The sequence below is a fragment of the Macrosteles quadrilineatus genome, unplaced genomic scaffold, assembly GCF_028750875.1.
Source record: "Macrosteles quadrilineatus isolate MER2022 unplaced genomic scaffold, UCM_ALF_1.0 Scaffold_3__2_contigs__length_128488019, whole genome shotgun sequence".
NCBI classification, from domain to species: domain Eukaryota; kingdom Metazoa; phylum Arthropoda; class Insecta; order Hemiptera; family Cicadellidae; genus Macrosteles; species Macrosteles quadrilineatus.
In genome coordinates, this window is record NW_026542596.1 from 110,587,397 (window position 1) to 110,611,650 (window position 24,254).

The 24,254-nt window shown below is 33.6% G+C and overlaps 1 protein-coding gene across 1 annotated transcript in view; it reads left to right on the forward strand.

The window, feature by feature from the left end:
- The first annotated feature begins 3,502 nt into the window (after positions 1–3,502).
- LOC128989465 (ralBP1-associated Eps domain-containing protein 1-like) overlaps positions 3,503–24,254 on the forward strand; it is a 43,422-nt gene continuing 22,670 nt past the window's right edge. Inside the window, exons 1-9 of the mRNA XM_054411358.1 lie at positions 3,503–3,506; positions 5,702–5,860; positions 6,870–7,013; positions 8,346–8,484; positions 11,668–11,843; positions 13,326–13,526; positions 15,007–15,244; positions 16,780–16,984; positions 18,039–18,131. Of these exons, the coding sequence (XP_054267333.1) occupies positions 3,503–3,506; positions 5,702–5,860; positions 6,870–7,013; positions 8,346–8,484; positions 11,668–11,843; positions 13,326–13,526; positions 15,007–15,244; positions 16,780–16,984; positions 18,039–18,131 (1,359 nt within the window). The remainder of the gene's footprint in view (positions 3,507–5,701; positions 5,861–6,869; positions 7,014–8,345; positions 8,485–11,667; positions 11,844–13,325; positions 13,527–15,006; positions 15,245–16,779; positions 16,985–18,038; positions 18,132–24,254) is intronic.

Below are 24,254 nucleotides of genomic sequence, written 5' to 3' on the forward strand. Positions count from 1 at the left end.
GACACCGACCGGCGGACAACGGTTTACACAGCGGCAACGAGTTGGCAATCGTTATTGAAATAACAGGTTGCCGCAACACGTTATTGGGCAGCTGCGTTATCGTTATAACCGTTGCCGGAAAACAACGACAATTCCCATCTCTAAAACACTGATCTGATTATAGCTAGTTGCTATTTTCTAGTCAAGATAAGGACAACAGATAACAAGATCTATGTTTCTTTTTTTCCTGAATTATACCAACCCTCGAACATCAAATACTAAACTTGAATCAATTTGTCAATTCTAGTTACATTAACATAATACTGTAGTTAATGTAAATACTATACTAAAAGAAGTTTGTATTACTGTATTTATTGTAACATAACATTGTGTACTTATCTTCAGTACACAATTTACTATAAATTAAATGCTTACAATTTGTTGGTACTCATACAAACCTTAAAAGAAAAATAAACTTGATTCTACGTTATATTAAAAATCACTTTTACCATCCTTTTATCCGAGTAAATTTTAAACCTAAGTTTACAAACTATATAGTCATTATAAATTCATATTATCAAAATTAAAATTAAAGATTTTACAATGTTAACAAGTGGTACTGGTGTAACATATCTGTCCAGCTTTTAGAGACTTTACAGTTTGGTTTTAAATGTATGTACTACAAATACCTGCATTTTTTATTTATAAGAGTGCATTACAACAAAATTACATCACTTTAGTAATGACTGGACAAATTGAGGAGAATTTTAAATATCATAATTTCATCAACGATTTCTTTAAATTTTATTTTAATAACCGGTTTTGGTCTTGTCTCCCTTCAGTAGAATCCCTTGTATTCATCCTTGGTTTAATTGACTCCTCAAAATATTTAAATACGAGTGTGGTTTTTTTTAAGTAAGGGCCGGTGCCGGTCTCAGGTATAAATCTGTAGTTCGCTTGAGGCTAATCACCATTTTACTGGCATCATTAGTGAACAGAATTACACTAAAAGTTCCTTCTCCATGTTAATCTTGTTGATTATTAAATATTACATATTATATTCAGTAGATTGTTTTTGTTGTGAAATTTTAATGAAGACTTTGTTATTGACTACATTAAATGTTTTATACATTTTTTATGTTTTATTTATAATTAAATTCTATAAATCCTGTTATTTAGTTTTAACCTTGACATTATCTTCTTTATTAAGCCTTTTGGCTAGTCTATACCGGTACAAAGAGTTCCACAAATGTGAAACAACTATTTTATTTATTATTACTAAATACATTTTAAGAAAGGGCTTTATATAATACTAGCTGTTGTACCCGTGCTTTGCAACGGGAAGAGGACACAAAATATAAACATTTTAATCTTTACATCTGTTGCATAATAGTTATATAATAGATGTGTATACACATCCGCCAACGCTTTTAGAAACAAAATTCAACTTTTATAGCCGTAATAGAAACGTTTAAGTTATGACTTTTAAATCTGGTAAGTAGTGGATACCACCATTTTGGTTTTGATTAATTTTAAATCTTGTGTAAGCTGATATATGAGAAAAACTAACCAAATCTTCGAATAAAACTTTGACATACATGATTTACCTTCATATCCCTTAATTACATATCTTTTAATTTATTATTGACATTTTAAATTTCAATTTTGAAGTTGCAAAAATACTAATTATTAAATTTAAATGAATATTTTTTTATTTCACTCTTTTTATATTAAATCACAAATCCTTCCATCTTTAGTTTCTTCACTCACAATAAATCATTAGCAAAACTAAGTCAGCTCCTATAAGCTTTAGAAATATTGCTGTGCCTTATCAATACAGTCTTTTGAAATATTAAAGAAACTATATCCAACGATGTAAAAACTACTTTACGACTAACGAACTAACCGATGTAAACTGAGCTGTTGTTTATATCGTTGACTATATCTATAGGTACTATAAAAATGTTTAACAAATAATTTAGCATTAAAGACAGCGGACAAAACTAATATGATTATCAAAGCATCAAACACTAAAAAATGTAATAGCAAATACAGTATATGTTTCATTGCATTTCTGATTTTACTCTACAAAAATATCAACAAACAACTTAATATACAAACCAGTTCTTTTAATCAGTTCCATCGTCCATTGCCTTTACATTTTCACACTTACCATTAAGTAAACATAGTAACAGATATTTAATTGATTTTAGAAACAAAAGAACACTGTGTACTGCTTAGTTGTATGATATTTTCCTTGGTTTAATTTAATCAGTGGTGTGGCAAAACAAATAATAAATGTATCAAATAAAGTAAATGTGAAGTGAAAGCTAGGTTAAGATAAAATAAGAGTATTTTGTATGACCATTTTATAATTAAATATAGTTACACATATACAACAGATTTTAGAAAACAAAAATCAACAACGTACAATTTAGTTATTGGTGATATTCTATAGTTTAATTTAAGCATAGGTTTAGCAAAACACAATAACTTAATTTACCTAAATATACATATAAAAAACAATATGATGTGCAAGTTATGTTAAGTTAATCCAACCCATGTTAAGCAGTTAGAATTTATTTAAAGTAGCCTCCAAATTCATACAAAACATCTATACATTGTAATTTTCATACTGTTTCCATGAAAACATATCAATGACATTGTTTTCATAACTTAGACGCTTTAAAAAATCCAAAGCAGAGCCGGAGTTGATACAGCAACGGTTATAGAATCTTTTTTTTATAATCATTGACATAGTTTTATAATAGATAATCCATGATAAAAGGTTAGATGAAAATAAACCTACTTCATAGTTATGGAAAATATTATATTTAATTTCTTTGTATCAGTTGTCTGAAATTGTGAGATATTAAGTTTAGCAGTTCTTCTTGTTTACATTTACATGTCAAACAAGTAAACAAACATTGTTAGTGTTCTCATCGCAGCCATGGAGACCAATCAATATTTACTTTTAAAATGTTCACCTCAGAACTTTAAAGCCAAAGGGGCAAATCCTACGGTCAGTACCGAAATGTGAATAGTCCTATAATGGTCCTTGGTATGGTAGCTATATTTTTGTAAAATTTAAGCCCAGTTGGTTTAGTAGTTTTTGCACCTATTAGTAATACACATACAGACAGACACCATTAGATTTTTATATAATAGTATAGATTAGGCTATAAGAAGAATGACGAAGCACCTGTCCATTTATCTATAACGTCTGTACTTTTATGTGCTAATAAACATGATTTGATTTGTTTTGATAAACAAACAAGCTGCAACAGTTTTCTTTTCCTCCATAAGAGTAACATGGGCATTTTAAATGTTCAGTTTTGTTTAAATTTTTATTGGCATATATCTGGTTTTTTAAATTATTATCTTCTTTCAAAATATTGTATATTTTGTTAGGTTAATTGCTCTTTAATTAGTGTGCTAAATTTTGTGTGTATGTTAAAACAATGAAATATACCTATATTAGTAAGGGAGCAGTAAATAATTTTCAGAACATCAATATTACAAAATGGGTTTGGACAGCTTTCCCTTAAAAAGGGTTTAATAACACTTAAATTGAAATGTTACAGACAAATAACAAAAAAACGTGAATTTGTTTGAACCTGCAAACATACCAGAGGTTAATTTATTTAAAACAGTTTCAAATGTTGGCCCAAGAGAATTAAAGCTGCTGTACAAAAGTACCGGTAATCCTGATCATTAGTAATATAAGCTACTAAGAAATGATTGTTCTGTGGCAGTGTTAAGATAGGTGACAGAATCTCGATGATGTAATAATTCTACAGTCACCACACACAATGTGTTACACATACAATGTTAAATTAGGTTTTCATATCTTGAAGAAAATCTTATCAGATCAAACATTGAATGGGCGTAGTGAAACAATGGTTGGATATTTTAAATAAATGGATTTACCTGTTAAAGTGATCTTGACCAGTTTCATTTATGTTTATCTTATTCAGTTGAATTTCCTCAGTCGATGTCAAGGATTCGAAAATCAGTAAGTTTTGAAAATCATTCTGTAATTTTGTACTGCAATCCAATCAGTTTATGTTTCAACACCCGATGAAACTTAGTAAAATACAGTAATATTTCTCGGAATCTTTTTTAAACCAGACAACCTTTTCTGTATAATATATATTACAGTGATTGCAGTTGCTTTGGTCGCTCAAGCTAGAACTTTATCTGATAGTACATTGTAAAGACACAACTTATCCAACACCGTATGTAATGAATTGTATACGATAGATGTAAAACAATCTAACTTTTCGAATTCAAGGTAATTAAAATATAATTTCTCATCCACTTTTCGAACAGTTGATTTCTAAGGTGAGATTATGTTTGATTTCATAACACAAACTATTAGTATTACATTGGCATTCTGTCAATCAGGTGTTATTAATCTGTAAATAAAATGTGAATAATTTTGCAGCAGCAACAACAGTATCAGCTGTGTAGTGAAACTCAGAGGACTTCCCTGGACTGCAACTGTGGACGATGTCGTTAATTTCTTTGGTTTGTAAACATTACGTACAATTTAATGCTTAGATAACTTAAGTGGCTTGTTGTAAATGCTTTGTAATAATTATTATTAATTAATTAATTTGTTTATTTGAAAAATCAAAAAAATCTTACAACATTTTATAAACAAAGCTTGCTGCAAAAGCCAGGAAAAATTGGCTTGTCTGCAGCTCATAGAGATAAACTTGTTCTAGATAACAATGAACTTTGTCCCTTGGTCAGTCCTTCTCCATATTACACTCTGGTTTTCCTTGTTTCTTGTCAAGATCTGCTATTATATTGTTGTTTTGACCTATTCTCTACCTTTCTATATATAAGACTAGCTTGCTTTAAAACAACTTGAAACAATTATCTTAAATAAATAAAATGTATAACAATAAACAGCATGCATTAAATTACTGACCATTGTATTAGTAGTTTTTAGATAATTACTTGGGTAGTGATTAGGGTGCGGGACTTCTGTCCTCTGCAGCCCTCGGTTCAAATCCAGCCAATCACCAAGCAAAAAATATGATTTTAATTGTTCTGAAAATAGTTTTTGCTTAGCCAAACAAACGCTGTATTTTCCAACGCCTTCCCCCAAAAAGATGTTCCTTACCCACACAAACAAAGTACATACTTAACTTTGAAATGGCAACCATACCAATATATAGGTATTTTAAGCCAAGTAAGAATGGAGATGAGTGTAGGATGAGTGGGGGCGATCTTTTAGTCTTGTTAGTGACTAAGGCACGACACTTTCCTTAGACACAACTGTTAATTAATAGTTTAATTAAAAGTTTCTGGGTAGCAGGAGCACTACTATAATGTTTATTCTAGTTTAGTTTATTATGATAACCTCTTAGCAAGACTATTTTTCCTGACCACATCATATAGGAATGAGGTCTAAAACTGGATCCTAAGAGAATAAGGGACATAATTAATGTCCTTGTCCTTGATCATGAAACTTTTAAGCTATATCAAGCTGGCAGTATCATTAGGAAAGGTTTCATATCAATGATTAGAAAATCATGTTTCCTTACACACATACTGATGTTTCAGTATTTATGTTGACAAGTCAACAAATATATTTTCTCCTGTTGAATTGTAACTTACCAAACACATACAATTATTTTTTTAATTTTGTTTGAATAAATGCATCAGCAGGTGTTAACTTAAGTAATTAATAGTTGTTATATGTTTTTAGATGATTGCAATATCAAGAACGGAACTATGGGAGTCCATTTGGTAATAACAAAAGAAGGACGGCCAAGTGGGGTAGCTTATGTAGACTTGGAATCCCAGGATGATGTGGAATTGGCTTACAAAAAGGATGGTCAATACTTAGGGGAGAGGTACATAGAAGGTAAACTATTGTTTTTATTTTTTGTAAAGAATAATTTTTTCAGCATTATTTTTGCTTAAAAGTTTTGTACACATTTTTGATTAGAATATATTATTCAGGAATCACAGTTTTAAAACCGTATGAGATAGAACTAAACTTTAAATGTAGAAAATGTTTGTTTTAAGACCTTTGTACCCCACACGCTATTACATTTTCCAAAATTCATTCTATTTTTAAAATTAGTAAACTTTGGCGCAGTGGTACATTGTACCGGTACACTTGAAGGTAATTTTGGAAAGGGCTTCTTTTCATTAATCTGGGATACAAATTGTGTTCCCTTGCATTAATGTAGGCGGTTGCAAAAAAATTAACTGTAAGACCCTGAGTTTTTAGACATTTTAAACACCCTGTAAGCATAAAGATTTAAAGTTATTTTCTTAAATCAAAATAATCAGTGAACAAATACCTTTAAAATGAGGTATCACTTGTCCGGATTTTAAATTTTCCAAACACTACCCATTTGGTACATTTGGGAGATTTCAAAATTATTTTTACAAATTCTACAATGTAAAACATGGGGGATTTAATTACTAATTAGTTACAAAAGATCTACTTCAATTAGTTTGACTGCTATAATTTAATACTTTAATACTTTTAATACTTTTCATTGAAATGGCGACCATACAAATTAGGTATTTTAAGCCAAGTATGAATGGAGATAAGTGTAGGATGAGTGGCACGATCTTGTAGTCTTGTTAGGGACTAAGGCCGACATATTCCTTAGACACAGCTGTTAAATAATGGCCCATACAGCTAATGGCAGCTAAGGGACCTACAGTTTATAGTGGAATCCGAACCACATTTTTGCCTTATGGTATTAACGAATTGGTCTAATTATCAGGATAGTACGGCAGACAGTCGTAGTACTCACTAGTGCGGACGTAATAATTGTGTACGGCTGTCTGTCTCACCCTGTATAAAGATGTTATAGATAACCAGGAAAGTTACTTTGACTGATTTACTTATCTAGTGTTCCAAGCAACTGTAAGTGAGATGCAGAGAACGATTAGAAGAAGCAAACAAAGCATCCAACGAGCAATATCCGATGCTTGTGTCAGAGTCAGAGGTCTTCCATACAAGACAAGTGAACAGGATGTTATCAACTTTTTTGAAGGTTGGTTTTTTCCATTATCAACTAACCTGCATTATGCAGGCAGGTTACTTGCTTCAGTTAATGTATTTTAAGAAAACTAACCATTGTAACACTGTAAGGTAATATACCCTGATTATGGAGATATGTAGGCATGCCATTCCCATATCAAAGTAGAAGCCAATTTTAGAATGAAAATCTCGTAGTTGATTAAAGTTGATAAAGGTTGAAAATCTCGTAGTTGCATAATCCTTGTCAGAGTATGCTGATGCCAATTACTTATTTCTTTTGTAACCAGATTGTGAGGGAAGGAACTTTTTAACTGAAAAGAAAGCTCACAGAGAAATTTCATTTTTGAGCAGAGCGAGCAAAGATCTTATTCTACACTCCTGCTTTTGTTTTCCACATACTCCTCCTGAACGGCTGAAGGGATCTGCATGAAATTTAGCACAGTCATAGTAACCAACAATCGGAAGGTATAAATCTCATTTAAGATTCATACCTTACAAATTAGACAAAGGGCTTTTCTCTACGTTGATTTACATTTTTACAAATTGAAAGTGGGTCTTATGGGTTTATTGTTCACTACGATATTATTTGCAAGATAAATAAGAGGTAAACAAAAGAGTGTAACATATGTTGGTCAACGACTCATCTAAACTAGTGTGTTCCAGATACTTTTAAAACTTTACTTTGAAATGGTTTAATACATTTATACATTTACATTTAAAACATTTAACATTTAGTACATTTTAATTCATTTAACACATTTAATACATTTACCTCTAGAACAAAAGGGAAGAACAATTGGATTAAAATCGTTGAGCATAATTTACTACAAAATGAATAACTAATTAGGGTTCCCGGAACTAGGCTAATGCCCCATTGACTTATGACACTCCAAAAAGCCATTCCATGTACATGAACCAAATATGCCATTGACTTTGAATACTCAATTAGACATTCTATTTAAGTGAACCAGTGTACCATTGACCTTGGGTACTGCAAATAGGCATTCTATTTATGTGATCCAAATATTCCACTGATATTGGATATTGCAAGTAGAAAATGAATTTATAAAAATAGATGAAGCAAAGAAAAGTATTGGATTAATATGCTAGCTCCGCTCAATATTGCAAGCAGATAACTGCATTAGCACACCTAGTAACAATAGGATAGAGTTGCAACTTGGGCAACACATACAACGATACAACTATGTTCAACTCGTATGAAAAATTTGCTACAGCTGGTCTAGCCCCTCTCTACTCCAGTATACAAAATCAATCATAATACCCAATGAATTAAAAGTTTTAAAATATTTCAATAGGAAACAGTATGAAAGAATGTGTCTTTCAGGTTTAGACATATTACCTGATGGAGTATTTTTGGTACACGATGATCAAGGAAGAACTACAGGGGAGGCGTACGTGCAGTTTAGAGATCAAGAAGAAGCGGAACGAGCACTCAAAAGGCACATGGGACGACTGTATCACAGGTAAAACCATCAGTCGCCATTATAACAAATGTAGATCTCAGGTAATAAATTAATTGAAGCTATATTTTGGTCCATGAGAATCACAGACAGTAGACAAATCAAGAGGAATCACCTTCAAATCTAAAGAATAACTTCTGGATCCTGAGTAAAATTCATCATGGAAATTCCTGGTTAGGATGTAGTATTTCCTTGTGAAATTCTGCATGGGTTATCGGTGCTATTGATGCTCCTGATAAATCTATGATATACAGGTTTGTTTGAGCTGTGATAAACATAACAATAAAAAAGTGGTGTAACTATACTTAAATTTGCATTATAATTGGAAATACAGTAAATGTTGGATTAATAAGTAAAGTATGCTTAACTAGCAACAAATTGCCAAGCAAATAAGTAAGGAATAGCATTTACTCACAAGGTGGAACTGAGCAATTTTTTCAAAGCTTTAAAAATACAGAAAAAGTCAATATTCTCTTAATGAAAATAGAATTCAAGGTATATTCAGCTCAGTTTGTTGTCTATTTAGTGTTTAAATGTGAGAGTTGTCCGTAAATTAAGGTCTCCATCCATCTTTCGCAAAGAGGCAGGCTAGTTCAAATATGAAACCAACATCATGTTTCTTACTTCGTTCACTACTTTTCAGATGGTTCCCACCTCTAATGGACGATTACTCTGGTCATGTTATTGAATATGGTTGTGGAAGAAAATTCACGCTCCCACCAAATACAAAATTAGTTCTGTTATTAAATTTCTGTGTTCTCACCTGTCAACACAATTGAAGTCCAAAGCAGTTGACGGACGTATGAAGTGAAATGTTCGCATTTAAAAAATGTGCGAAAGGGGTGAAAGGAGTTTGAAAGATTTTAAATTTAGCACAATGCTTTCCATGGTGGAGGTTGACTGTTTTTTTAATCAGTTTAATCTGCCCAAAGTTAGGCGAATTTCACAAACGTATCTAGTGACTCAATGAGAGAGATTATCAAACTAATACAGTCGAGCTAGTTGTTAAAATACCTTAATCCGATGAGCGGCGACTGGTTTTAACCCAGCAATGGGGTCATCCTCAGGCTAAGAAAGGACATAGAATTCTCTGAAGAGGTTGTTAAAAAGTCTATAAATATGAAACAAAGAACAGTAACAATTAAACACATTTTTACATAAAAACGTTTTGCAAGAAATTGACTGCTTGGCAGACGGTACGTGTAAATTGAGTTATAAGTCCAGACTGTAGTCATTGCCGTCTTGTCCATCTGCCATCCCACTCCCCCTCTTTCAGTTCTTATCAGGTCCTTTCCGTGTTGTTACTTTCTTTCAAAGCCGACTGCTGTTTCATACAATAAATTACTTTCAAAAGATGCTTTTTTCAAAATGTGTTGGGATTTTTAGTATTTAGTGTTGGACTTTATGACAACCTCTTAAGAGTAATTCTATGACCTTGCTTTGCCAGAGGATGACCCCATTGCTGGGTTGAAACCGGTCGCCGCTCATCGGTGACATGATCACATTAACTGATTAAGGTATTACCTCTAGTATTAATTTATATTGTGATCCAGGAGGCAAAAACAACAAAAAATAAATAATACAGTCTCTATGAGACTATCAGGACTATGCTCACCTTTGTAAGTCTGAAACACGCCGATCTACCAGCAAAGTTTCCTAATCAATCATTGTCACAATGGAAACTGATGAACATCAGCTTCGGGCCCCGTTGTGCAAATATTTACATGCTTTTGCGCACTGCCTAAGCCACTAATGCACATTTGCTACCCTAAACCACTTTTCTGCACACACATCTGTCAACTGGTATCAGTAATCAGATTAACAGGGATCGATCCCCTTCCTAGTTCCTAAAGAAACCTAACACAATTCATATTAGTGGGGGAGTTTATTTTCATTTCCAACAACTTTCAATATTATGAATAGACTAATCGTTTTATAAGGAAGGATAGGCAATAGACAATAGACAATAATCTTTATTGACATGTTTGCTGAGAGAAGTACATGCGTCAGAATAAAAATAAAGTTTGTGGATTTAATATGTTGTTAAAGCTGGTTATCAAGGAATTTTTTTTCTGAGTAAATGGCCTTTCTTGCAGCCAATTCTCTTTCTTGCAGTTAATTGGTTCTTGAAACGGTGAATTGTTCATTTCTAAGTTGTTCTGGTAGGTTATTGAAATAGGAACGAGCTAGAATAGTAGTCCGGAGCCCGACGTTGGTTTGAGATCTGAACCAGCTTGCTTGGTTACGACTGGAGTTAGATGGAGACCTTAATTTACGGACAACCCTCGTATTATCCTTTTAAGAAAATAACCTATTATTTCAAAGCCTATATTATCATTGACTTTTGGATACCATTCCATCCATGTGGATTAACCGTGAACAATTTTCTATTACAAAGGACGATATTTAAATAAACAACTGACTGAGTGTCCATAGACATTTTTAAAATGATATGATACTTTAATACTTTTCTTTTAATACTTTAATACTTTTAATACTTTTAATACTTTAATACTTTAATACTTTTAATACTTTAATACTTTTAATACTTTAATACTTTTAATACTTTAATACTTTTAATACTTCAATACTTTTAATACTTTTCGATGAAATGGCGACCATACTAAGTAGGTATTTTAAGCCAAGTATGAATGGAGATGAGTGTAGGATGAGTGGCGTGATCTTGTAGTCTTGTTAGTGACTAAGGCCGACATTCCTTAGACACAGCTGTTAATTAATAGCCCATACAGCGAATGGCAACTAAGGGACCTACAGTTTATAGTGGAATCCGAACCACATTTTCGCCTTGGTATATACGAGTTGGTCTAATCAGGATAGTACTGCGGATAGTTGTAGTACTCACTCGTGCGGACGTTAATCCACACCAGAGAGTATCACATCCACAGTGCATGCCTATAAATATCCACAATTCGTGACCTCCTAGTAGCTGGATTACAGGACGACGCCACCCGTCCCAGTCTGGTCAAAGAGTTACACATGAAGAGGCACATCAAAGTAAAATCAGACTGTATTTTATTAATTTTTTGTTAGTTTTCATCTAGTTGTCATCTTGTGTGTAAGTTCTTTGCATCTTAGTTTGACTAGGTGTATGTATTTATAATGTAACATAGAATCCACTCCAAAGCTTTGTAAAATGTCAGAGTCATAAACTAAGTTTTTCATTAGGTATATAGAGGTGTTTAGAAGTAGTTTGGGAGAGTTGAGGCTCGCTCAGTCGCCCCAGACAGATCAAGAGGAGTACCTCCCTCCCCCTCCCCCTCCACAGACCCAATACAGAGGGCCGGTTATGAACAACAGGGGTTATCAAATACTGAGACCACTGCGATTTTCTGGTTATCCAGGTATTAATCTCAATTTTTTGTATTTTGTACACTACAGTTTCAGATTTTTGCTCTTTTTTAAGAGAAGAAAAATGCATGACAATTAATTATTCTAAGAGCACGCGGTGTACAACTATCTCCATTTCATTGAGAGAAAGAGACGGGCAAAGAGGAATATGTGGAATTAACATGATTGTTTGCAACTTCTGCCTGTGCAAGTATGAACACTCTAGGCAAGAAGTAGAACCCTGTTTAAATTAAACTAGGGGACCATAGCAGCAATTGCTACTTTATTGCTATGCATACAACTTTAAATGAAATACACACTTTTTTACACATTTAGTTGCGGTCCACATATAACACCAAACATAACAATGTATACATCATCTGGTATGCTTAAAACAGCTTATAGAAACACTGTAGCAGTACTTCCATTAGAAAATGACCGGATCTTTGATGGCCTATGGGGCAGAGCAGTTTAGTTTTTGACACTTCTGATATTTTTCCCATCGTCCTTGGATCTTAAGCTTTAAAATGAATCCTCAACAGCCATGCTACCTTTTTCCTAGCTCGAGATATTTCGTGGGGAACGATATATGGAATTAACTATATAGACTAGATACATTTTCATGAAACATCAAGTTCTTCCATTATTTTGAGTGACATCAAGCTAATAAAACTACAAAACTCAAGAGTTCTGTTGAGTGTTGTTCTAATTCCTGTCAGTAATTATATATATACTTCGTTCTCTAGGCGAATTGAAGGGGAAGTTCCCCCACCACTTTTTTGTATTTAATGTATGTTGCTAGCTGTTGAGCTATTATTAAAGGTAAGGGTTAAGTGGAGGGGATAGATTTCTTTCCCTAAAACCGCCTAAATATTGTGCACGAAGTTTATTAAATGAGAATAATAATGCCATACTGTGTAGGTAGATAACCTACAATCAGCTGATGACCAGCTGACCATTTATCTATCAATAGTTATTTGTGCAACTAGTGAGAAAAGTGAGCAATTGACTCACTCAAGAGAAATCCTTACTCACGAGCCGTAGGCGAGTGAGGAATGGTTTCTCGAGTGAGGCAATTGTACTTTGAACTCGAGTTGCACATTATACTTTTCCTACAGTTACCATAAAACAAATAAATTTGTGAAGAAACATAACCTATTTTTACACAAAAGTGAACTTTTAATATAAGTGAAGTGACAAATACAACAGTACAACAGCTGACCAGCTGATTTACAGCCAGTGCTGCCAACGTATTTCGCGCGCATACGACGTTGCCTGCAGGTTACGCGCTCACTATTTCGTGCCTTCACGTTGAAAATCTGGAGTGAGACAAAGTAATTAGAGTGAGACAATGTTAACATTGTCTCACTGATGAGCGAATTGGCCACTTTGCTTTCTCAAATCAGTGAGAGAACATGTACATTGTTAGTTAACTGTAGGAAAAATATTTTACTAACATCCCAATGATCTATGTCATAAAAGCCTGTTTTTCATAGACAGATACATTAGACAACAATGGAATGGCGCCAGATACCCACCATACGACCAAAACCATGGAAGACAACGGGACCCAGAACCAAGGTACCACCAGGGCGAAGGTAGAGAACGTAAATCAAATGCTTTGCACATGCGAGGACTTCCTTACAATGCTACTCGAGATGACATTACGGAGGTAAGACCAATCAACTGTGACTATGGTTTGTTTGAAGCTCATTATTGGTGAAGGTGAATTTAAATTATTTAAGGGAATGTTGCACACATTTTCCATCACAAATAGTGAAAATAAAAACAAAGTTTTTCATAACGTTTAGGGTTTTGGATCTGATTCCATCCTCAGCTGAGAATGTATTAAAAACTTTACAAGGATAGTATACAAACACATCCAAAGCTGGAAAAACAGAATAAAAACACCCACAGAACAAGTATACTGTAGTAGTCAAACAGATATAAAACTAAACACACCTGCCGCAGCAAACCTGCAGACTAAGCGAATTTCCATTTGCCTTTATAGATTTTTACTCAATATTTTCTTTAAGTTGTCAGATTTAACCTCTACTTTAAACAAACAATCAATTTAATGAGTAAACATGGGCATTTTTTATTTACACTTTTTTCTCTCTCTATATCCGGTAAGCATACAACAACGCTTTAGTGTGCTAAGTTTTGTTTAGGCTCTACAAAATGGTTTTGAAAGAAATTACAACGAAGGTGTGTAGCCTACCTAACAAAGTATTTCAAATTTAATAGCCAAACATATTCTTTTTACGATTTTCAACAAAAATAACTAGACCTAATTTAAATTAAAATAAATTAAATCCATTTCTGGGGAAAAAACTAAAATTTAAATAACAATGTAGGATAACCACACTCTGGTAAATAGCCAAATGAGATAGAAATCCTAGGCATATCTACAGAATTGCTCACCATTTTTACTAGGAAATAAATAATAAGACATAGGCCTAGATTTAATCAATGATTACAATGGGAACCATAACTTACTTCAGACTGTTACAGGAGTTACTATGTAATTAGAGTACGGTAGTGAATATTAAATAGATTTGTTTGTACATTTTTAGGTAGAATCCCAAAATCATGTATTTCTGGTGTCTTTGCCTCCTGATCACAAATTTAAAATAATACTAGAGTTAAAAATACCTGTAATCGGTCAGAGTGATCAATGTCACCGATGAGCGGCGACCTGTTTCAACCCGGAAATGGGGTCATCTTCAACCAATAAAAGAACATAAATTCACTCCAAAAAGGTTGTCAAAAAGTCTATGAATACATAACGAAGTACTACACTTAAATACATTAAGTGGAGTTCTACTTCTAAGTAGTTCACTTCTAAGTGTAGTCTTCTTTTATCGCTGCTGGGTTGAAACCGGTCGCCGCTCATCGGTGACATTGATCACACTGACGGATTAAATAGGTATTTTAAGTTTTAACCTCTATTAAGTATTAAAATCGTGTGCAGTTAATTTGTGAATATTGGAATAGCATATGTACCTACCAATTGAGATGATTAAGTTACATTCTAAAATTGAAACTAGCACATAATTTTGCCTATCGTAATAATCCACTACTCACCTAATAGCCTATTATCTACTTGCTTATTCATGTATTTAGGAATACTGTGAAGTAACAGAAATGAATTTGATCTTTAACTGCCCTGCACAGTTTCAGAAGAGCAAAGACAGCTGCTCGGCACAGAAGAAGAGTCATCTGACCGCCACAGCAGCGACGGAGAAGATGAGATACCAAAGGAGGTGTGGACTATCAATGAGGAACAACAAGAGTACTACAGGACACAGTTCTGCAACCTGCAGCCCGACCCTAGCTGTCTGTTGCCAGGACCCACGGCCAGACAGTTCTTTGAGAAGTCCAAACTGCCTGTGCAGGAACTCCGCAAAATATGGTAGGCCTATTATATTACAAATCTCGATTGGCAAACACATATAATCTGGCAGCGGTCCGCGAGTGTTAGTTACGACTTCTACGAGCTTTTCATAAAGCTTGAAGCACATACCATATTTTGAGTCCCCATTAGGCTAGGTACTGTGTGAAAATCATCTAATAAACTATACCCCCACCGCAGCAAACCTGCAGAATGAGCAAATTTTCGTTTAACTCACCTGGCTGGATTTTCACTATAATATTCCTGTAAAATTGTCAGATTTATCTCCCCATTTAAATAACATAAGTTTTAATGAGTAAGATGCTTACTTATGTTTGCTGCTAGAGGGAAGGTAGAAAGGTTTTTTTTGTTTTAGCGAATTTCCCTATAGGGAAGTAGCTATTACCGTAGGTCTCATGGTAAGACCTAAGCCCGGGACCGATTTACTTTTTCATTTTGATGTCCCCAGAGGCCAAAAACACCATTCGTTCAAATTTTTATATATCTATATATAGATATATATATATATATATATATATATATATATATATATATATATATATATATATATATATATGTGTCCATCCGCACGATAACTTGAGTAATTTTTGTCCGATTTTGATAAAATTTGGTTTGAAGGTGTAAGGCGGGATAAACTTGAATGAGTTCGCGAACCAGCATGATCGGACTATGGGAACGGGGGTTTATGGGGGGTTTTATGGGGTAAAGATAGGTGTTTCCCATTTTTGCCCCTAAAAACACAAAATTTCACAATTTCTTTTTAAACCATTTTGTAGAGCTTAAAAAAACAAATAATTTAGTATATTGAAGCGTTATTATGCGCCTAATTGTTACGGAGAAAATTCAAAAAAATTGTAATTTTAAAATTCCCATGTTATTCTTATGGAGAATAAGTCGACTGTTGCAGTTTGCTTGTTTATGAACATATTTTGATCGATTTTGGAAAATACTTTTATTTCTTACTAAACTATTATCATTTCATAAAAAAATCTTTTTTACCCTCCCTGTTGCAGCAAACCTAAGGTACTTGTTAAACTAATTCTATTTAAATAGGAAATAAATGTGCTATTTTTATGGAGGCATTTTAGTGTAAATCCAATCAGGTCAATGGAAATTCGCTTAGTCTGCAGGTTTGCTGCGGCGGGGGTATTTTTTATGTTGGTAGCTTAGTTTGAAATTGTAACTACAACAGTTTATTTACTCTCCATAAAAATAACATGGAGCATTTATTTTCCCTGTTTCAACCCTTACAACAAAACTGAATGAAAGTAACTACTAAAATGTAAAACTATTGGTTTACAATAAATTCTGTAGTAACACTGCTGATAGTATGTTATAATTTTGTATATAGGCTATATGTTTTACTAAGCCAAATGGTTTTTAGCTAGCCTGTTCTAAAATTTTGTTTATTTAGGAATCGCAAAAGTTTAATCATACATTTTGTAATAAAGAACACTGACTCGCCCAGAACTACAGTTTAACACAATGATTACCTGAACCACAAACTTTCTGATGTTTTAATGTACATTTTGCAGGCAACTAGCGGATGTGACGAAAGATGGTGCGCTGTCCCTGGCTGAATTCAATGTTGCAATGCACCTGGTGGTGTTGAGGAGAAATAACATCCCGCTACCGGACGTGTTGCCGCCCGCTCTACTGCCCAGCGTGACCGGCTCACGCGCGTCTAGTCCAGCTCTCAGCACGGCTGGGTCAACCAGCTCACCACACCGGGGGAAAGAGGCAAGTACAATCATTAGTCAAAGCACTCATGTCAGCCTAACACTGCTGTTGAAAGGCGGACTTTGCAACTAGCCTACCCACCTTTATTTTTGGAACCTAAATCAAGACAATTCAACCCCACCTCTATAGGCTATCTTCTCTCCGAGACTTTCTTAAACATCTCATGCTCCAACACCTCGATTGTGTTAGAACCTCTAGAATTCTCCCCAACAACTCTATGGCATTAACCAGACCATTCAGAACCAAACCAACAGAACACAAACTAACCACAACAACACATAACTAGTGTGTCCAGGAGTTAAATTTAAAAATCCTGCTTTCCGGGACGAGAAGATCCCGTTATATCTTGCTTTAATACAACAAAAACTCCCCTTTTCTCCCACATGTATATTCCAGTTCTATTGCAAGTGGACTTTTTGGTGTATAGTTTTTAAATTCCTCTTTAAACCTTGCACTTATTGATAGAAACATTTAATCTGTCAATAGGTTAGTTTTTTTTAGAACATCAGTATAAAAAAGAAAAACTGTTGTGAGAGCCACATATCCCGTTTTATCCGACATCCCGTCATAATCCAGCACACAGTCTAAAAATCCTGTTTACGGGGTTAAATGTTAACAAGTTGCTTGTTTGGAATAGACTATTATTGTTTCATAATATCTACACTCAGCATCAAAGCTCCAATTTTTCCAAAGCTGAAGAGGATTAAGTTGTAGAACAACCCTAGTTGGCTAACTATTAATCACCCAATGAAATATGAGGAGCACTTTTTGTCGGTGGTTAATATTTTGCGTTAGAGTATGTTAGTCTTTCACGCATGTTAAATAACTGTAATAATGTAAAGATCCGTGTAAATGTAGATGTTAGCATAGTTTGGTAAAATGTAGATGTATAATTTTGGTGTTTTTCCCTAAAACATTATGTCTTTAGGTATAAAAAATGTATTCCAGTGTGAGTTTGGGATTCTTATCATTACTAACTAGTGTAGAAATAGATATATGCCAGCAAGTGTGAAATGTGTGCTCTAGTTTTTTACGATCATTGTTTTTATTTCAGTGGACCAAGTTTGTTGATTCACCTACAAGCTCAGTTTCATCTCCTGGACCCAAACCTGTGAATTTCGACTTCCATAAATCTGCAGTAGAACAAGTAAGACCACTTTTGTTTCAGTAGTTAATTAGTAGGTTTTAAATTTGATATTATTTTTGTTCATATGAATAATATGTTATATTGAAACATCATATCGTAGTTTAGAGGGATCTAGATATATAATGGTATCCAACTTATTTAGACAGTTAATGAATGGATGCCTGCTAATAAAAACATGCCGCTCAATTACTTTGTCTGATACCCTATACTTTTATGCTAATCCTTACAAGTAGGCACTCTATATAACCTTGTAATTAAATTTTAAATAATTACTGACCTATTTATTGAATAACTTCTTGATCAGCATTGTAGGCCTACGTGTTATTAAATTTACGGAAAGTAAATAAAAGAAACGTCTTATAACACTTAAAACATTTATTCACGCTTATACTGTTACAAGACGGTAAATATACAAAAAAGATGGTAAGTGGTGATCGATTTCGATTGGACACTCCAATCATTATCAGACCCAACAGGCGAATATTTTAAATTTGATACTGGACAATTTTTACTTGGTCTGTCAAGTGGTCTTGTTCTTTTACATCTGAATAAAACACTCTTGATTATCGTTCTTATACTTTCCACACATTTCCTGCCCAAACAAAAATTTCATTTTTTGTGACAGTGAGTTTATGCTTTTTAAGGAATTACTATGAACATTTTCTGTCACGATTAGTAAAAACTAAAAAGTAAAGTTTTCACATCCTTTGGGATCTTGAATTTGATCCCATCCTCAGTCGATAAAGTTTCTAAAATATAAAAAGATTTTTACACAAACCCAGTCATGGGTTTTTTTTTACTTATGGTTAGGGATAGTTTCTGGAAATATATCTTAAACAACATGTCCTTCCCTCCTTAACCTACCATTGGTCACGTTGCTCACGTTCCACAAGCTATAAGGAGCTGCCTAACATCAAGTCGCTTACAGTTTTTCTGCCATAAGCCTCAACTTTGGGTTGGAACTGAAATATTTTTGAATAGCTATGCATGGAAACGCACATTAAGAGCCGGCTGGAGCCAGCGAAAATTTCGCCTTTTGGCAGCGCCTGCAATACGTGAGATGCGGTAGCGCCACTATCGGTGGCCACTAGGGGAGTTACGTGCTCTTGCTCTATTCACAGAACTAAACCTAGGCTTCGAGAACAACACACAGTGTAAAAAAAACACTGAATAACCGCAAGGAACCGAGCAAGATAGTAACGTAGCCCTTCCTCGACTCCATATCCATCATAAATCATAACAGCTGAATGTTTGTCGGGTTTGGTCGGGTCTGACCTGACCTTCACTATAGCTTGCTATGCCACTTTGAAACAATTGTAGTACAAGTCATTGATATAACTTTATTACAAGATTGAATTATTTTAAAACCATTTTTAACAATGTTTAGATATAAGTTTTATTACAGTTATCGTTATTTAAAAATCAGTTTGAAGCTTTTTCCTAAGAATGTTTGTTTGAGCGATTAAAATTTTATCAAAGATCCTAATAATTATATCAACCATTTTTTAAATCTAAGATTTGACTAACATACGTTTCAAAACAGTTTTAACAAAATAATCTTTCTAAACAACATATGAACAGTTTTAACATTTGGTTAGTAGCTAGTCTTTCAATTGCTTTAAAGAGTTTTAAAAATAATTTCCAAAAATGTAAATTCGACTAAACCGATATGTACTAACGTAAGTTACAACAAGTTTGACTAATCTTTAAATTAATTTTTAAATGAAATTGATATTAAACGACTTGTATGTCTAAGATTGTATAAAAGAACAGTTCATGTAATAAAAACGGTATGTACGTTGAACGATTTCAACGCGTGTTGTTTAGTAAATTGTATTAAAGTGGGTAAGTATTTTTGTATCCATGAGTGAAATGTTATTTTAATCAAATTCGTTACAACTTACAAATAGGCCCTAATGTGAGGCATATTCGTATAATTGTCTTAAATGCAAGTAGGCGGTCTTCCCTTTTTAATGTAAAAACACTGTTGATTTTTCTCAACTCCATAAATTTCTTAGGGAGTATATTTTACGTTGTATATTTCTTGTTTTCCCTGTGAATGTGTATTTATTTTCATAACATTATCACTATCAAACGTTATAAACAACAAGTATTGGTAGTTTTTATTTTAGTAAACCACATTATCATTCGTCACTAACGGATGATAGGGCAGGCCCAGCAGGTAGTCCCATTGTGTTCGTGCGAGTGAGTGGGTAAAGGATCGCCTATTTTCTAACTTTCACATTTTTGCCAGTGTACAGGCGTGTCCAGGAATCGAACGCTTCCTCTACTCGCATTGTACTAAAGCGTGCGCGGTCCAAGTATGACAAAATATCTGTAGAACCCCATACTGGCAATAATGTCAGTAAATTCGTCTTGTACAGTAAAAAAATATCAACATATGCAAATCCTTCGAATAACCATCTCGCAAGGCATACTGCTGAAACTATAACAATGTTGTCTGTTTACACAATTGGTTTTTATTTTTAAAGTATACTAAAAGTGCCACATCAGCCTAAAAAATGCATTGCGAATCACCCTAAAATAATTTAGCTTGCACTATTGCCTGCAATTTCCAAACAAGAATGATGTACGGAACTGCCCGAAGGCTCTCTGTTTTAGGTGCAATACATCAAAAATTGAAACTTGGCCATTTTCATATTTAAAATATATTTAAAATTGGCCAGCTACCTGCACAGTTATCTTTGATTTGAAACTATACCATCAATAATAATAAAAGCACCGATAGAACTTAATTCTAAAATATTATATAATAATGTGCATTGTAGGAATATATAATAAAACATCGTTAGGTTATATTAATCCATTTATAATTAGGAAAGTGATTTTTGTTTCAAATTCAATTTTATCATTCGGAAACATTACAATAATGAATAAAACATATATGAGCCAGTTGAGTAAAAACAAGTTTGATATTTTACAGTTATTTAAAACATAATTTTTAAAAGTTTAAAACCCACACTTAATGTAATGTTTATATGCACATTTTATTAAATATATATATCAGTAACACAACTACAGGAGGGCAGTTTAGTTCTAATAAATGTATATCTGTAATTAATTAATTATACTCGTACCGTACCGGTATGTTTGAAATAAAATAAAAACATTTTGAAACATTGCATAATGAATGAAAAATATATGGAGAGAGAGAGAGAGAGAGAGAGAGAGAAATTCTTTATTTATACACATTATTTTGCAGCAAATACATTAAGAAATAAAAATATCACATGGGTCACAATGACCTGTGCGTGATAGAGTCCTTACTGGCTGCTTCATCAAAATAAAAGTTCTTCACACTTCACTACACATAAAAAAAAGAATAAAAAAAAAAACAATTACTTGGTAAAATAAGCATACAATTTAATTTAATATACAATTATAATTATAACAACCTAATAACCATACACAATGTGCAACTCAATAACTTTTTTTTTTCAATTCCCAATTTTACTGAGGCGTAGATTCCGTCAAGTAAAGAGTGCTGTAGAAGGTACAATAGATAGTCCAGTTATCAGTTGGTTAGGTCTAAACGAGATATTCTGGGCTGATAAGCGACTCTGTATTGTCAAGGCCTATCTCCATCAGCCAATTAGCGATAACCCTCTTATATACACTCAGTGACACTCGCAGGTCCCTAATTTCTGAAGGAATATTACGCAACAAGCAATTAGCAATGTAAAAGGAATTTGTTAAATTGATTGATTTGAGAACTCTTGGTACCCGTAATCCTATCATCACTGAGTTTCTGGTATGATAGTTATGAACTACGGGCAAGGCGATAAGGTCCAAATGAATGTATGAATAAGCTAATAAATCTTTAACATATAGCTGCCTTATTGATAAAAGCTGAGATTCTTTGAACAAATGATCAGTAGAATAACGTCTCGGTTTTCTTAACGCAGCTCTAATTATTGATTTTTGAATTACGAACAAAGGTTCAATTACCGATGAATAAGCCCCTCCCCAAGCTATTAAACCATACTGCAGATGAGATTGAACGTATGCGTAGTAAATTCTTTTAATTTCGTCATGTCGTAAAATTTGACCCAATTGATAAAAAACATAAATCATTTTTCTAAGCTTTGTTTTTAAAAAAATTATATGGCTTTCCCATTTCAATTTAGAATCCATTATAATGCCCAGGTATTTATACTGCGACACAGTTTCAATAATTTGGCAGTTGCAATCGCTGCCTGCGGTGCCACATGAGTGCAAGGTTAGTCTGAGTTCGGCGGGCGGCTCGCTAGCGGGACGAAGTGCGATAGGCAAACATTTTGTTTTACTGACATTCATTGTTAAAATATTTTCTGAGAACCATCTTTTTAAAATTTGTAATTCTGATGATGCAATATTAAAAACCTCTTCCCAAGTACGTGCCCTAAAGATTACTGCTGTGTCATCTGCAAACAAGAATATTTTTCCAGAAATATCAATTTTATCTATGTTATTTATGTAAATTAAAAATAATAAGGGCCCCATTGTAGAACCTTGAATAATTCCAAAATCTACATTCATTTGATCACTAATTACGTTATTAATTGATACTACTTGAGTCCTATTGCTTAAATAACTTTTAAACCATGCCAGGGCTAAACCCCTTACTCCCAAATATTCTAACTTTTTGAAAAGAATTTTCCTATCAATAGAGTCAAACGCTTTAGCAAGATCTATGAATGCAATTAGTATTTTTTCATTTCTATTCACTGACTCGATTAATGTTTTATTGATAAGAAATAGTGCATCAGTAGTATTTTTACCTTTTCTAAACCCAAACTGTTGTTCTGATAAAATTCCATGTTCATCCAAATAATTTTGGAGTTGAATTTTGACACATTTCTCTAACACTTTAGATAATACACTTAACAATGAGATTGGTCTATAATTATTTTTGTCATTTTTTTGCCCGGACTTATAAAGAGGAATTACCTTAGCTATTTCAAATCTGTTTGGAAAAATGCCTGAAGTAATACTCAAGTTAATAAGATGTTTGAGAGGTAGTAAAATGTCTTGCAGATGATTTTTTAGTATTTTGGCTGGAAATTCATCGAACCCGGGAGCAGAACCGCCTCGCATTTCCCTCACACACTCAGCCAACTGACTGTCAGAGACAGGCTCCAGTCGCAGTTCACGCCCCTGTCCTACACTGAACAAAGCATCGTCGACCAGTGGCGGACCCACGGGCGGTGGCAACTCGCTCGCCAACCTATTACCAACACTAGAGAAAAATTCATTAAACGAGTTAGCCACCGCCCCCAAACCCCCTCCACTTGAGTCTGACGGTTGCTGGAAAAGTGAAACAGGAAAATTGCATCTCTTTATATTTGCTCCATTAAATTCATTTATATGTTTCCAAAATAATCTGGGGTTGTCAACAGAGGCTGTTATTTTTTCTCTGTAAAAGTTTTGTTTTGTAGTTTTGATTTTATTTGATAACTGGTTTCTAAAAGCTTGAAATTGAAATTTTAATTGCTCATCAAAAGGTCGGGCTTTAACCAGTTTACTCATTTTATCTCGTTTTCTAATAGCAAATATTAACTCTGTGTTTATCCATGGCTTTAATTTCTTAAATCTAGAGGTGGGTTTTATTACACGCATAGCTTTAAGTTTTAAACTAGAAAATGTGTTTAAAAATGCGTCACAACAATCATTAACATCCTGATGTGCAAGGACGTGATCCCACGACTGGACCGCCATCAAGCCACTCAGAACACCCGAGTCCAAGTACATGTTGCAGGTTTCGGGTTGAGCTGTAATGTTGTCAAGTTCAATTTTTGCTATAAGAGTGTAATGATCAGTTATGTCAGTTGTAAGTACACACGAAGTCAGCTTGTTACAGTCATAGTGTTTGACAAAAATGTGATCAATGCAAGTTTTAGAGTTGTTAACTTCTCTTGTAGGTTTATTTATTAATTCAATAAAACCCGCTGAATACATTATATTTAAGTAAACCTCTTTAAGATTGGTTTGTTTTGACTCTGGTAAAATGTCAATGTTTATATCACCCATGAAAATGTGAGTATTTGAATTGTTGGTAGTAATGCAGTAGGTTTCTAGATCATTTAAAAACAAATCAATATTCATGGATGGGCTACGGTAAAC